This window comes from Delphinus delphis, chromosome 16, assembly GCF_949987515.2.
Source record: "Delphinus delphis chromosome 16, mDelDel1.2, whole genome shotgun sequence".
In the NCBI taxonomy this organism is placed as follows: Eukaryota; Metazoa; Chordata; class Mammalia; order Artiodactyla; family Delphinidae; genus Delphinus; species Delphinus delphis.
Window position 1 is genome coordinate 61,657,427 of NC_082698.1, and position 16,503 is coordinate 61,673,929.

A 16,503-nucleotide genomic window follows, 5' to 3' on the forward strand; every position below is an offset into this window, starting at 1 on the left:
CTGATTCACAGGAATTGTAAATGTGAGACAGAACACGGGCAAACCAAAGGCTGGTGGAAATGCACCACCTGGGTGTGAACTTGTAGGCAATTTCCTTCTCTTTAAACATTTAGGTGTTTTCTAACTTTTCTATGATTCCCCTATCTGAAAAGGAAACCTGATTCCGCACAGCATGTCTGCCTGCTACAATGAGCAAGAAAAAATTGTATAACAATCACTTTAAAACAAAGTTTAAAAGAAGGAAACGAACCCAATGTAACCCTCCTTTTCTGTCATCCAACCTCCCTGCAAAGTGATGCAGCAGCTACACTTGGGAGTGAAATATCTGGGGCTCTGTCCCAGCCTGGACCCTTCCCCGCTGGGTGACACTCTCCAAGCCTCAGTTTCCATGCCTGAAACGAAATGAAATGATGTAATGAACGGGACATGCCCCCTGCTGAGGCCTGGCCCACAGCAGGTGTGTGGCCTTTTCCTTTCTTTCCTTCCTCGGACTGGCTCCCCTGGTCCCCCAACTTTTCCATCAAACACAAAGTAGACTTTTCCAGGAGGCTACAGCAGTGGGTCTTACCCCTAGATGTCCATTAGGGTCACCTGCGGAATCTGCAGACCGACTGACGCCCAGGCCACACCCCAGACAAATGAATCACATCTGGGGAGATGGGGCAGTGGTGGGGCGGTGGGTGGGTGGGGGAGCGGCAAGCATCAGCATTGTGTCAAAGCTGCCCAGGTGATTCTCACGTGCACCCAGGGCTAGGAACCCCTGGTCTCAATTCTAGAAGCTCCCAAATGGTGTAATGGCACTAAATGGGATGTTTAAGTGATCATCCATGTTTCACAAACAGCAGTATCAGCATCAGGTGTCCGACCAAAATCAGTCGGTCATAATACAGGAAGTGGGCAAGAAAGACAGACAGGGGACAAGAGGACACTGAGTATACACCCAGACCAAGGGGGGGGCGGGGGCGGGGAAGGGGAGTCCAGACAGGCCGGGTGACTGCACCCCTCTTACGCTGTGCGCATCTCCCCGGGCTGAGCACGACCAAGGATCACCTGGACGACACGTGAGTTGTGCCTTAGGTGCTACCTTAGAACCTAGCCACCGCCTGCCCTTAAGGTGCCACTTCACTGCGAGTGAAGCGTAATTCGCCAAAATTGCCCTGAGCTGGGTGGGTCTGAGAGGTGGGGAGGGAGGCTGTGATCTACTGGGCGGCCAGTGGCCAGTCAATGTTGTCACAGCCCTCCCAACTGGGAGCCCACAGTGCAGAGAGTGAGGACATTAACAGCGACATCTCTACGTTGCTCCTGCTGCTGCAGGCGGCGACCGAGTCTGTCCTCTGGCTCTGCGGGGAACAGAGCTGCTTAGATCTTCCTGCAGCTCTGCTTCAGGCTTGGCAAATGTTCTTACAGGAAGGGTGCTTGCTTTTTATGACACCCCTCCCTGCCCAGTGGCAGGGGTCCTGGCCCAGCGGCAGGGCGGGGCCTCACATGCAGGTGCTCAGAGAGTCCCCCTGTGCCGCAAGCCCCCACCCTGGAGCCCAGCCAGAGTCAAGGGCAGACCTTGCCAGGCTGGCAGCCACCATTAATTTCCATTCCCTACGCCCAGGAGCCAAGTGGCTCTGAGGCTTCCCCCCTCAGTCACCACCACGGACGGCCCACCAAGCTTGGGCTGGGAGCTCCACCTGGCTCCCTGCTTGGCCCAAAGTCCTGGCAGCAGCGGAGGCTTCAAGACAAGGAGACAGGAAGCAGCCCTCAAACGCCAGGAGGCGGTGTAGCTGCCAGGCCCTGAGCTGGGGTATGGTTCCCCGCCTCTAGGCCTGAACCCTACAGCTCAGAAGCAAGCCAGAGGACAGTGGGGTGGCTCCAGGAAAGGGTGAGGCCGGTCCTACCTGCAGTGGAGGGCTGGCCCCCAGCAGGTCACTTGTCCCAGCCAGGGCTCCCCTCTGATCCATCCTGACATCAGCCTGCCCCCAGAGGGCCCTGCAGAGGCAGGTGAGCACAGGAGAATGGAAAGATGAGTGGACCTAGACGCCTGAACTCCTGTGCCGGGCCCAGGTCTAACCCCACATGGGGGTCCTGACCACACATACCCCTCCAGGCATCGCCACCCTCCTCTGCACAGTGGGGACAAGTGGACAAAACCACATTAGCTGGAAAGCCACACCTGTGCACGCGGGCCTCCGTGCCTGTGCCCTGCGGAGAGCTCTGCGGGATGCCCTTCCAGCCCAGCTCACGTGTCACCCCATCACCGCCCCCTCCTCCACGTCCCCAGTGGTTCTGGCGGGTGCTCTATCCCGCCCACATATGTCTGTCTGTCCCTCTTCCAGATGCGAGCTTCTCCACAAGAGGACAAGTACTGATCCACAACACAGGACCAACTTCGGAACAAGGCACCTTCGGCCAACATCCTCAGGTCCAAGCCTCCAGAATGAACCCCCTTGGGCATACCACCCTTAATGAGAGTCCTCTCCTACAAAACACGCTGTGGCTTAGGGGACAGCTTCGGGACTGTGAATTATGAGGTGAGAAAATATAAGCACTCAACAAGGCCTCTTTGGGCTGGAGGAGCTAATTCAGAGTGTGGGCTCCTGCCAACCTCAAGGGGCGGAAATTAACTTCTGCTGTGGGGCGGGGTGGCCTGGGGGGACGAATGTTTTCTGGACAGATCAAAGGTATAAATATTTGGCTGGCTTAAAAGCAAAAACTGACAAAGGGCTTCAAGCAACGTGTTGGGAACAGGGTTTGCATTCAGACCGACCAGGTCCTAACAAACACTCCCACATTCAGAGGTTTCTCTAAAAGGGCCTGATCTACTGCCCCCTCAGCCATGTTATGGAAAGAAGAAGAAAAGGAGAGTGCAGGGTTTTAATGTTCCACGTCAAGTGATGTGTGCATAACGGCAACCCACTGCCCTGCAAAATTCTGAAAATGGATAAAACAGCGGCAATGGCGACTTGGAGCTGAGGTGCACCAGAAGGTTTCGTTTGAGCTTCAAATCCTGCTCACTGGGAGGCTGGCATTTGTTTTCTCTGAACAGGTTTCCCAGTCTTCAGGAGGACAATGACACGCAGGAGTTGAGCTGTCCACCCTTGCAGGGGAAGCCTCGTAAACACCTCCACTCGGCACCCAGGCCCAAGAACTCCCAGGACGCCCCCCACGAGGCAACTGAGGGACCAATCCCTTCAGTGTTTGCGCTCTGAAGTCGTTGCCACGGCCACCGAGGCCCTGGCCGTTACAGGGTTTAGGACCTCGAGGAACGATTCCCGTCTACTAACTCAGGAGAAGCTGTGTGGGATTGTGGGGGGAGCACGGGACTGGGAGTCAGGGACCTGGCCCCCATTGGCCCTGACAGTCGCTCGCTGCGTGACCCTGGGTGAGTCTTTTCCCTTGCCTGAGCCTCAGCTTCCTTGTCTGGAAAAGTGAGAAGGGGACCGAGAGGCCCCCAAAGCCTCTTCCGGTCATAGCTGAGTTAGGGTGAACTTTGGCAGTGACGCTGAGCTGAGATTCACTGCCGGAGGTGTTCATAACAGGAGGGTTATTTGTGCTGATACGGAGCTCCCTGGAGCTGCCAGGGATGAGGCAGCCTACAAATACTACTGCTACTGTTCTTCTTATTGTTGTTCTTGTTGTTTCTAAGGCTTTATAGGCCGGAAAAGGCCCACATGCTGAAAACAGAAGGCCGGCCCTGGCGGATGATTTGGGAACTTTCCACTGCAGGGTCCGGGGAATGCGGAAATTCCCCAGGTCCTCACCAAAAGCCCAGCCCTGGGCCTGGACCGCACTGAGGCTGGAAGGCAGGTGGAAGGCAAGCACAGCCCCCACCCCACTCACCAGCCCACGGAGCAGCCCAGAGGCCACCCTCCCTCCAGCCAGCCCGAAGATGCCAGGGAAGTAAAACAAAACCAGCCCCTAGACCAGCCCTCCCTGGAATGGGAGGCCGGCTCTGCACGGAAGGAGCGGCAGTGAGGTGATGTCTGGCTTCTATTCCACATCATAAATAAGTTATTAACCCAGAGCAGACAGCAAGGCACAGCCGTGGGGAAACTAGGGAAGTGAAACTGCAAGATCAGACCGCCTCGAAGACTGGAAAACCACCCAGGATCCAGACCCTGGGCCACTCAGACAGAGGACCTGCTGGGATGGGGCCTTCTGGGAGGCAAGAGCACTAGAATGGGCGTCCAGGGGTCTGGAAACAAACCCACTGTGGAACCTGCCTCAGTTTCTATGTTTATTCCAAGAGATCAACAATAATAACAGCAAATGCTACCATTCATTGTTCTGGACACTGTGGCAGCACTTGTAAGTGCCTGATTTCTAATCAACAAAACTACAAGGTAGGAACACCCACTTTACAGATACAGAAACTGAGGCTCAGAGAGGTCGAGCCACTTGCCTAGGGTCAGTATGGGAGAACGATTGCAAAGATGGCTGCAACAATGCCTCCTGTCTCTGCTCCCATGCCTCTTCGAAATGAGGTAGGGTCCATTCCTCCACTCTTGGAAAATCTAGTCTGGCCTTGTGGCTTGCTTTGACCAACAGAATGCACAGAAGCAACATTATGCAACTTCCAAGACTAGATCTTCCTTACGAGATCTTGCAGCTTCCCCTTTTACCCTCTTGGAATGCTACCCTGAGACTGCCGTGAAAGAAGCTGGTCTTACCTACTGGAGGATGTGAGGCCACAGACAGGAGAACTGAGGCTGCCTAGCCAACAGCCAGCGCCAATGCCGGATGTGTGAATGAGGTCAGCCTGGACCTTCCAGCCTCACCAACTGTCCAGGCAGCAACCGGCAGAGGAATCACCCAGCCAACCAACAGAATTGTGGAAAGAATATGCCGTTGTTTTAAGTTCAGCAGTTTTAGGCTGGTCTGTTTCACAGCTGTGGATAACTGATTCAGTCACTCAGTTTCCCCACACTGCCTATCTCCCCAGGATAACCTGTGCTCCCGCCTCCTGGGATTTGGCTGGGGTCAAGTCACCGCATGCTGACTGCTGCCCATGCCTGCAGCCCCCAGACCACAGCCCCACAAGCAGGAAGTGACCACGGGGGACATGCTCTATGAAGTGTAAGAAGGGCTGTAGGCCACTTTCTACCTAAAGACCCACAGTCACCCTGATGTGGCAGGTCAGAAGCTCCCTTTTTCTCTAAAAAGACAATTTCTTGTTTTCGTTATAGAAACATAAATTCTACAAAGGACTGAGGGCTTCTCAGGGAACTGTGTTACCTGAATAGCAAACGTGATGAAGCAGGTTGCACCCTCGCAGAGGATGCGAGCTCTGGAGACAGAAACTCGCCAGTAAAGGGCACACTGGGGGCAGGAAAGCAAACAGTCTCGCCTCACCCACTGGCTCAGGCCCACGGGGCATGGGTGCCTGGAGCACACACTGGGACACGCACTCGGGGGCAGCGTGCACAGCTGGCCTGCTGGGCCTGCCGGGCGTGCAGGAGGCCAAGTGGCACTGCGAGTGCCATGTGTCATCCATCGCTGGCCTAGGAGCAGACAGACAGCCACAGAGAGGAGGACAGGCCCGCTGTCCCTCCCCACCTGACAGAGGTGAGAAGATGCCAACGTGAGCTTTATGCCGCCTCTGAAAGGGAGCCCGCCACGTTCCCTCTCCCGGTCCGTCAGCTCACTCAACATCCACTGAGGGCCTGCCCTGTGGCAGGTGCCGGGGTCATAGAGACACACAGGTGACTAAGCTCAGACCCTGCCCTTGAGAGCCCAATGGGAATGTTCCAGGGGAAGAATGTAGGCGGGAGTGAGAAGCAAGCTGCAGCCTGAGAAAAAAATGAACAAGCCTGGAGGAGGCTGGGAGGAATGGGCTCTGCCTGCCCAGCTAAAGGCCCAGAGACCCCTCTGGGGTTGTAAAGCAGAAAACTGGGGTACTCTTGACTTCCTCTCCTCTTCTCTCCTGCTCCCATCCCCTCAGACCCGGCAGACTCAACCAATAAATCCACACCATTTAATAGCGACGGCTGAAGCATATCGGGTACTGCGCTAATAAAGCCCTTTGCACACGTGACAGCTCTTATGAAGTGACTAATATTATCCCCACTTTGCAGATGAGGAAACTGAAGCACAGAGAGGCTTAGTAATTGCCCAAGGCCACACAGCATGAAAAAGCCAAGGCTGGGATTTCAACCCAGGCAGTCTGGTTGCAGGGGTCATGCTCTCATCCCCTGCACTGCTCACTGGCAAGCTGAGGCCTCCAGCTAAGAGCCCTGCTGCATTGGGCCCACACACTGTCTTAAAAAATAGAACACTTTGCTTAAAAATCCATATTTCTGATTTGTCTCTTAAAATTCTCAAATGTGATACCAGATCGGCACTCCCTTTAAACAGGAATTTGCCACTGTCCCACCTCTCCCCTAGTACCTGGCCCTCTTCCCTTGCGCTAATCCCTGCTCCTAGAGGCAGCTGAAGTCCCGACCTCCTGTGTACCGCGAACCCAGCCCTGTGCTAGGCATGCAGAGAAATGCAAACATTTAAGACAGTTCCTGACTTCTGGGAACTGGGTGGCCAAGATGGGGGATGCCTCAAGCAGAGGGAAGGGAAGGCACCGTGGGAGGCGTGAACAGCATGAGCAAAGGCATGGGCTCCAAAGTGAGGTGCAAACACACCAGGCTGGCTGGGGAGGGTGAGGGTCTGCAGGGCAGGATCCACCATCGGGGCTGGAGAGGCAGGTGGAGCAAGGCGACGAGCTCTGCACCAATGCGGGGCCAGACATCCCCCGCCCCTCCCAGGGTTGTTGGCACAGACGTGTAGGGGCAGGCAGCCCGCAGGCCACGATGTGTGGGGACAGGCCTGCAGGGCAGTTGGGTGAGGGCACCTCTGAAACTCCAGGCCTCACACTCCACATCCCAGGGCAGGCACAGACAGCAAGGCAGAGCTGGGTGCTTGCCAAGGAGCTGCCAGGAAAGCCCACTCACTCCCTAGACGTCATGGAGCAACCCCGGGGCAAGGACAGATATTGGCACAAAGACACCGATGAGCCCCAGGCAAATCTGCTACAATAGGACTGTGCCAGCATGCAGCTGGAAAGACTAGCAGCTTCCCCAAATACTAAAGTGACTCCTGCTTACAAACCTCCCATGGCTCCCTATGGCCACAGGGGCAAATCTAAGTCCACAGTGAGGCAGAGTTTCTCCAAACTACATTTTCATCGCCCCCCTTTCCAGTGGAGAGTAGCTGAGATGACTCACCATTTCCTGAATCCTGCAAAGATGTAGGATTTCCTTCCCTGCGAATGCCTAAAATTCCTAGCTCTTGGCTTTAAAAGCTCCTATTGATGCTTTTATACCCAGGCCAAATGTCCCCTCCGCTGGGAAGCCTTCCCTGAGCACCTCTCCTTCTCAGTACTCACCTCTAGGCCACCTACCAAGTGCATTACACTTCCCTGCATTCCTACACAACACTGACATTTAGTGTGATCAGTCTTGTTTCATGCTGTCTACTGTGCATATCGGCCTTCTTTAAACCATGGGTTCTGGAGCACAGGGAGAGAGGGGTGAGTTTCAACCCTGCATCCCCAGGAGCTAGTCAAGGGCCTGGCTGGGGGAAGGTGCCTACAGATTGTTAACAGAATGCTCCACTTGGCACCTCTCAGCACCCTCCTGCCCTGGAAGGCATGTGGGGTTATTACAGACCAGTCGTAATATACTCCCGCGCACTGAGCAAGCACCATTCTGCAGAGAAAGCTGCCACAGCAGAGGGGAGGCAGGGCCTGGCGAACCCGGGAACCAGAGGTGGCCTCGGGCTCACATCAGAAAGCACTGATAATCTACGTACTGTTGCAGTACAAGGGACTCCAACAATACTTTTAGTATTTCTCACCATTAATGATAGCTGTAATTACTGTAGTAATTACTATAAAAAAGTAATAAATATTACTATTAATAATCCCCATTTTTAAGGCCCCACCATATACCAGGCCCTTCACTTTTTTACATTTTCTTATTTAATCCTCTGAACAGTCCTATAGACGATTGTTCTCTCCTCCTTACAGATGAGGAATCCCAAGCACAGAGAGATTTAGAAACTTATTCAAGGTCACACAGCTAGTCTGTACTAGAGTAGAGAGACTCCACAATTTCTGCCACCCTAGACTGTTTCCTAATTATGACTAAAAATGCCTGTCACGGGGCTTTCTATGGGCCAGGCCCTACGGGTAACAGCTTTACTGAAACATAATTCATGTACCGTACAATCCACCCATTTAAAGTGCAGAATGTCTGTATATGTATTTGTATAACTGATTCACTTTGCTGTACACCTGAAACACAACATTGTAAATCAACTCTACTCCAATAAAAAAATTTCTTTTTTAAATTAAAAAAAAAAGAAAGTGCAGAATGTAATGGCTTTTCGTCTCTGCATAAAGCTGTACAACCACCACCGCAATCATCTTTAGGACGTTTCATCACCCCACAGAGAAACCCCGGGCCATTTCAACTGTCAGTCCCAACACACACGCCCTCCACCTGGCATCTTAATACCATTTTAAAGACAAAAGGACTGAGGCTCAGAGAACTGCTGGGACTTGCACACCATTGGGCAGAGGATAGGAAGCAGAGCTGGGACACAGCCTCCCCTGCCCTCTCCCCATACCGCCTGCCAGGGGTCTACTCTGTAACCCGTTAAAAATGCACGTTCTGCAGAGGGTGGAAAACAGAACCAGATGGTGACAAATCTTACACGTGCGGCTGCTTCCACGCCAGGCCCCTGACTCACAGAGGCACTGAGGGCAAAGAGGGGGGGGACGTGACGCCTCCCAGCCCCCGTGACCCCAGTGCAGGGGCAGCGAGGCCCAGGAGCCCCGGAGACAGAGGCAGAAGCGGGGCAAGTGGCCTTCAGGAGGCTGGCAGCCTGGGCTCCTGATGGTATGCAGGGGTCCCACTCTGCTGATCTCATTCCTGCACCCCACAACCCCTCCAGGACCCACAAAGTAGTGGCCCCCCCACCCAGGCCTCTATGTGCCTCTCAGGACTTCAGAACCACAACTGCTAGCAGAGAGTCTGTCCTGCACCTGGCCCCAGCCAGGGGACCTGAGATGACCCAGGCCCTCCCTGCCCACAGGACCTGAGGTTTCGGGTCACAGGAGCATTGGGGGGACTGCCACGTTGATTGGCCAGGATCCCCAAGGGAGGCTCTGAAGAGTAGACCAGCAGGCTGCCACTGCTGCCTGGGCGCATTCCCAATCTGGAACCCCAGTATCTGACAGCTGCCCCCAACCCCAGAGGAAACACTGCAGGTACGACTGGGCCTCCCCACATCGCCTATTTCCTTCCCCCAAACACCCACAAGCCTGCTCTGGGTCAGCAGTTCTCTCTGCTGGCCAAGGGCCTGGCACTTTCTTTCACGTTTATAATGTCTGAACAATTTTGAGCCAATGCCACCTCCTCCAGGAGCCCTCCCTGATCCCCTAACCAAAACAAACGGGTCCTCCTGCTGCTGACTCACACAGGATTGTAATCCGTCTGCTTTTATGTCTGGTTTCCCATTATCCTCCAGACTCATCTGGGGCAGGGGTCCTGGCTTCCTCATTCCTGGTCCCCCGCCTCCGACCCCCTCCCTGACTATGACACACCAGGCCTTCCAGCAGAGCAGGTGGGAAGTGAGATAAAGTGCCCATTCCTCAGTGTCAGGCATGAATTAACCGCCGTGCACAGAACCCGCCCAGTGTCTGTCCCGGTGCCCGTGGTGACTGACTCTGTGGGACGGCAGGAGACGTGGAAGAGATAATGGTCACTGCTCCCACTGCAGGTTCCAGCTGGAAAGGAGGATCGAGTCATCAGTTTAGACACAGCACTTCTCACCAGAGCAGCTAAAGTCCAAACGGCTGCAAGTCTGTCCACACAGAGGAGGGTTTGTTCCGACCATCTTCCAACTGGAAGGTCTGCTAAGCCATGAGGGCCAAGCTCAGGATTGGTGTCTTTCCTCTCTGCACCTGCAGCCCCGCCCAGGCCTGGCAGGAGCAGACCCAGGACCCGCCAGGAAGGGGCAGTCGACTACACGTTTACAGTGGCCTGGCTTCAAACTCCTCCAGCAAGGCCTGCCCTGTGTCACAAGGTACCAATGCCAGAGCTAGAAGGTGCTCTGAGCTCATCCATTACAGGCTCCATGATACACCCAGGAGGCAAGGGAGGCCCAGAGAAGGAGGGCAGCTTGCCCAGGGTCACACAGTCATGGCTCCCAACTCCCAGCCCAGACTCTTCTCAGATAACAGGCTGCTGCTTCCATGCCCTGGGCCCCCTCTCCTATCCTGCCCTCCCTTCAAGGTCAGACCAAGGCCCACCTGCCCATTGTCTTCTAGGATCACCTCCCCGGCCCCGTCCAGCATGGTGCTCCCTCACTGGCAAGTTCTTTCCTCTGCCCAGAACGCCCTACCCACCCTCTGGCCCCAACAAACTTCTATTCATCCTTCAAGACCCAGTTCAAATACTATCTTCTCTAAGACAAAGATAATAATCACTCCCATTTACCGAGTAGCCCTCCCTGCTGTGCTACAGAAAACCAAAAAGTTACTGTTGAAACTATTTGTGGGGTACCCCCTGCTTAGCACCCAAGTTCCTTGAGGACAGAGACCTAAAGACCTGACTCTCTGCAAAGCAGGGTTACAACAGTATCTGTGTACGCACCTCATACAACTGAAAGGCTTTATAAACTATAAAGTCCTCTGCCAATAGAAGCTCTATGTATTGATATTATCTTCACACCTCCTCCCCATGACTCAGTTTCCCCACTTACACGATGGCTGAAGTTAATGAATGCACGTGACAGTACGTGTGCTGTGCCTGGGCTGTGGCTACGGCTCATGACTGTTGCTGTTATTATTTGTGTCACTTTCACTTTCTCACATCTCCGTGTGGACCCTGCCCATGGCCAGTGCTCAGTACGTATTTTTTTGGACGGAATGACTTCAGCATTTGAGACATGGAAGAAGATGGGGTTAAAACCCAGAGTCCACGTAAAGATGCAGGGTGAAATCTTATCATCAGAAGGGCTGCACTGTGGCCTTTGAATCCAAAGGTGGCTCAGCTGGGTGACAGTGAACAGCCCTTGCTCTCACGGGACACAGGGCCGTTTTCTGGAGTGGGCTGGAGGTGAGGAAATCCCTGCCCTGGACAAGGAGCCTCTGTGCTGGGCTGTGGTCCCTGTCAGGGACCAGGTCAGGGAGACCCCTGAGAACTGGCCTTAGGGACTGGACTCTGGAGCCCAGGGCACAAGCAGGGGCCCAGCCCAGGAGGTCCAGTTCTGCCTCTCACCAAACGCAGGGACCAGGCAAGCCACTCCCGGAGCCTCAGTTCCACCGCAGAACAGGCTTCCAGGAGCTCATCCCTGGAGCCTCCGAGACCTGACGCAGCTTCTGCAAATGTCACACAGAATCGAGTTCTGTCTGCCAGGGCGGCGTGAGTGCAGCCCCTCCTTGGACAAATGAGAAGAGTAAAGCCCAGAGAGGGGAAGTGACTTGCCCGGGTCACACAGCCAATGAGAACGTTTCCTCAGAAGCCGCCAAAAGTCAGCAACGTCAGCTGAGCATCCAGTGACCACCTGTCGATGTCTGCTGAGCTGGTTCAACGATAAGAAGGTTTCCAGGGTGCAAAGGGTGTGGGCAGTTACATATTAATGGCGATGATCAACCACTCACGCCTCTGTTTAGGTCCCCGTGGACACTGACGGAGGTTGTCAAGGAATGTCACCGAACAGCTTACGGCCCATTCGGCTGATGACTTCAGGTCACCATGTCATTCAGCCCAAGCCACTGACGTGCACTGGTGCCTTCTATCTCTCCATCTGCACAGACACTGCATCTCTAGGCGATTCCTCACGTCACTTTGGATTTTCAACCAAAACTTGTGGCCACAGCATAGCGCTAGCCACAGGCTGAGGAGAGTCCCAGGACCGCTGAGCCAGGGCGGGACGGCGGCCAAGGCTCACCCTGGCACCAGGACAAGATCTCAGCCTTCTCCAGCTATCCTTACAATCTGTGTTCCTCAGAGTCCGCTCCACAGAACCCTCGCATTCCAGGTGATCCTGGTGCACACTCAACTCTGAAAACCGACCACTGCCTAGACCATGCCTCTCAATGGGGGCTCTAGTGCCTCCAATGGGGCAAAAATTGGTTATCTGGGAGGCAGAAAATTTACTCTTTTCATATATAAAGCACAGTTGTTCAGTATAGCTGTGGTATTAAGGTTTCACTGGGGAGCAATTGGGGAAAAAAATGTCTAAAAGGCTCCTCGGGGATGATAATGAAAAAAAGATCGAGAAACCCTGGTCTAGAGAAAGGCAGCCATGACATTCAGCAGGAAGATACCTCGTAAGGATGGGAAGATGGTAAGAAGCGTTCCCAGCCCTGCCAGTAAGGAAAGACTCCTCCCCTTACCATCCCCACATCCGACTCATCCCTCTCTTCAAGCTCAAAGGCAGACAGGCAAGCAGGTCCTTTCCTGGACATATCGGCTCGTGCCTGGCAAAGCAGAGACCATGAAAACAGTGCCCATCAAGGCCCTGGAGCTGCCACGCAGGCTCACAAGGGCCTGATATACAGCAGACGGGGCAGCAAGGGGAATGGGATCCAGCCTGAGTTGAGCACAAGAAGGAGAGAAGCCACCTGTAGCTTTCTGGTTTGCAACATGGAACCAACTAGCAGGGGGTTCCCTGTGCCTGGGAGGAGGGAGCAGGTCCTGAGAAAGGGAACTCACATCAGAGAGCCACGGAAGAGCAGGCTGGCTTCGGGACCAGAGACAGTGGGGCACGAGGAAGGACACAGCAGTAAAAATAATAACGGCGGGCTTCCCTGGTGGTGCAGTGGTTGAGAGTCCGCCTGCCGATGCAGGGGACGCGGGTTCGTGCCCCGGTCTGAAAAGATCCCACATGCCGCGGAGCGGCTGGGCCCGTGAGCCATGGCCACTGAGCCTGCGCGTCCGGAGCCTCTGCTCCGCAACGGGAGAGGCCACAACAGTGAGAGGCCCACATACCGCAAAAAAAAAATAAATTAATAATAATAATAATAACAGCAGCTGATACCAACAGCCCTGACCATGTGCCAAGCAGGTGCCAACCACTGGCCGTGCTGCCTGGTGAGGCAGGTCATATTTTCATCACCGCACATCAGCTCCAAGAGGGCAGGGTACTGTGTCTGTCTCAGGCACTGCCGTATCCCCAGCACCCGACTGGCACGTGGAGCGCGCACGGTAGATATGTGCAGAATGAATAAATCCCACTTCATGGGTAAGGGAAAGGACCACAGGAGGGCAAGTAACTCATCCGAAGTGACAGGGCCAGTGAGCGGCACAGCCAGGACCCAACCCCAGCAGAGCCGGTCCGCCTCACGCCTGCGTGTGTCTGCTCTCAGACCCCCGACAGGTGAGCTGTGGTCCCGTGTGTCCGTAGATGGTGAGGGGATGAACAGGATAAGGTACCATCCTATCTCGGCCACTTTACAGCTGGCACAGTATGAACCTGGTGGTCAAAGGGGCACGCGGGGCTCTCTCTGGAACGCGGCACAGCCCCTGACTTGGCCCAGACTGCAGGCTGTGCCCACAGGAATCCCGAACACACAGGAGCCAAGGAGAAAACCATGTCGGTCTGGCTCGGTGAGGGGGACGGAGAGGAAAGGGGGAGGGTGGGGGGTGCTGCTTGATGAAAGCCTCGTCCCTTACCAATCCGTCGCAGTTGCTGATGGCGACAGCTGCCCCTGGCATGCCCGTGACACCCCCGGTGTAGACACACTCCCTCTGCAAGGGCTGACGGAACAGCTCCCGAAAATCCTCCTGCCACTCCACCGAGGCTCCGGGCACCACCAGCCGCCGGTTGGGCCGCAGGTGTAAGTGCAGTTCCTCCCCAGAAACAGTGACGTTGAAGTAGAGGGAGGAGCGCCCCCCGCTGCCAGGCTGCAAGGTCACTCCTTTGGGGCGCAGTGGGCTTCGAGCCACCCGCAGGTGACCGGAGTGTGACAGTGGTGCGGGTGGTCTGTCCACCTCTGTACTCCCTGAGGAGGCTGCTGGTGGCCCAGATACCACGTGGGAGAGGAAGCGTCCCTGAGAATCTGTGCTGCAGGGCACTGTCACACCATAGTCACTGAGCTTTCTTGAGAAGCGCAACTCTGTTGGAAATAAAGAAAGAGTTACTTCGGTGCCGTCTGGGCAGAGCTAAGCGGGAGAAGCTGGAAATCCCATGGGGGCAGGAAGGGCTCTGCAACCTTGACCGTCACCTTGGAGGAACCCCTTAGCCCAGTTTCATCTATTTCTCATCCAGTGCTTCCAGAGCCCTTGGATCTCTGCACTTGGATGATCGGTGTTCAAGTTCGTAAACTGCTAGACACACGTTGCTCCCCACAGTCCCCAGGCCCTTGTTACAGCTGGTGGAGGGAAACAAATGATGCCAGAGTCCTGTCACTCTAGCAACAAACCTTCCAACCTTGGGCACTACAGAGGAAATTCCCCGAAAGCCCCCAGGGCAAAGAGGGATGGCTGGATGTGCCCAAACTCCCCAGTGCCCTGAAGGCACCAGCCCACCCCGGGGTAGGTAGGGCCCTCGTCGCCAAGCTCCCGGGAACACAGCTGGCAAAACAAACACACCTAGAAACTCAGGGCCTCCTGGGCACGTGTCAAGGAGAAAAGAGGAGCTGGAGAGGGAAGGGAGGGAATGCAGGTTCCACATTTTTCCAGGTTTAGAAAGAAAACTTTTTTAAGCAGCAGTGGCTGCCGAGATTTTCACATGGCCCAGCCCCAAGCTGGGTAAATATAGATCTTCAAAAATAAAAGTAGACACAGGGGTGACCTGCCCACTCGGACTGAATTAAGCGTGAGGTCATGGCCCCATGCTCCAGGCCGCATGCCAGCAGCCCGTCCTCACACAGCTCTCGCTAAGCCGAGCCAGGCAGGGCAGGAATGACAGCTCCCTGGCTTCTAGGCCTAGTGATTCATGGACAGGACTTAGGGAGGAATTTTCATTTCCACACAGCTCTATCTCGTGTCCCCAGCCCCCTTCACGGCACTGATAAAACCTAGAAAATGATGTGCCCTGAAAATCCCTCCTGCCCAAGGCAGTTATTGGAGGGCGGGGAGGGAGATGACGAACTTTCCTCTGGTTTTACCCTTTGCAGCAGAACACCCCCAAGACTTCAGCTGGGGGGATCCTGTTTGGTACGTGAACAGAGCTCAGAGACAAGCAGGCACCCTGCCTGGAACTGACCAGAGCCCCCTCCCCATGCTCAGAGCCACCAGGAGGCCACCTCACACTGCAAAGTGAGGGTGGAGTGTGTCTGATCTGCGTGTGAGAGGCTGTCTGCACAGCACAGAGTGTGAGAATGCTGGGGGAGAGGGATGTATGTGTGTTTCTGTGCAGCAGTGTGAGTGCCCGGTGTTCGCTGGGGTGTGGGGCAACCACCTGCCAGCCTGATTCTGTGTGTGTGACAGACACTTGCACATACGTACACACATATGTGCACACATGCATACAAGCTGGAGACAGAGAAGACACTGAGAGAAAGACACACAGGAGCGAGAGACAGAGAGTGAGAGAGACACAGAGACCAAGAGACAGATACACAACCCCGAAGAAAAGGCTCCTATCCTCAAGTGCTCTCCTGGAGTCTCTCCCTAGTCTTGTGCCAGAAAGGAAGAGAAATCCCCGGACAGCGTCGGTGGCACTGGGGTAAGAAAAGAGAGCTCAGACCCAGCGTGTGCACAGCCTCCCACCCGCTCGAAAGCTGCCGGGCTCCTCGGGCACCCTCGGGCCACCCTGACCCGCGTGCACCCCGGACCCCGCGCGCCCCTGCGCGCCCTACCCGCACGCACCTGGGGTCCTGCTGCCCGCGTTGGCGCAGAGCGCACAGTGCAAGAGCAGCAGGCAGGACAGCCGCGCGCGGAGAGGAGCCATGTGGCCGCGCGGGCACTCGGGCCGGGAGGGCGCCGAGCCCCGAGCTCCGGGCTGCGAGCGAGACTGGGGCGCGCTCGGGGCTCCGGCCGGCCTCTGCCTCCTCCGCCGCCTCCCGCCTCGCAGCCTCCAGCCGCCCGATCCCGGCCCCCCGCGCGGCGCCGCCGTCTGGACCGCTGGCTCCGGGAGCCCGAGGTTGCCGGCGCGAGAGCGGAGCGGCCGACGCGCCAGCGCCCCCACTGCCAACCGCTGGCGGGTCAATCCGCCAGCGCCTTGACGCTCCGGGACGCTGCGGGAGCCGGGCAAGTGGACCGCGGGGCGGGCCGGGGGTGGGCACACTGGCGGGGCGGGGCCGGGCGCGGGTCGGAGCTGGGGGCTCAGAGCGCCCGTGGGCGGGGCGCAGGGCGCGGATCGGAAGTGCCACGCGGAGCCCGAGCTGGGGCTTCGGGCTCCCTGGGCGAGTGTCCCCTCAGGCTCATGGGCTCCCCGGGAGTGATGGCCCTTACTTTCCTAGGCTCCTCCGCCCCACCACCCTTTACTTGACTGCAGGGCCCAGTTTCCAGAGCTCCTGGGCCGATGGGATGTCTCGCCTTTGGATGGCGAGATGGTGAGCACCCCCCC

The 16,503-nt window shown here is 55.9% G+C and overlaps 1 protein-coding gene across 2 annotated transcripts in view; it reads right to left on the minus strand.

The window, feature by feature from the left end:
- The window catches only part of ADAMTS14 (ADAM metallopeptidase with thrombospondin type 1 motif 14), a 90,824-nt gene extending 74,887 nt beyond the window's left edge, over positions 1-15,937 (minus strand). For both annotated transcript variants that reach the window (XM_060033742.1, XM_060033741.1), the window contains exons 1-2: positions 15,804-15,937; positions 13,665-14,107 (exon numbers count right to left, since the gene is read on the minus strand). In XM_060033742.1, coding sequence (XP_059889725.1) covers positions 13,665-14,107; positions 15,804-15,885 — 525 coding nt within the window. In that variant the 5' untranslated portion in view covers positions 15,886-15,937. The remainder of the gene's footprint in view (positions 1-13,664; positions 14,108-15,803) is intronic.
- Between the last annotated feature and the right edge of the window lie 566 nt (positions 15,938-16,503).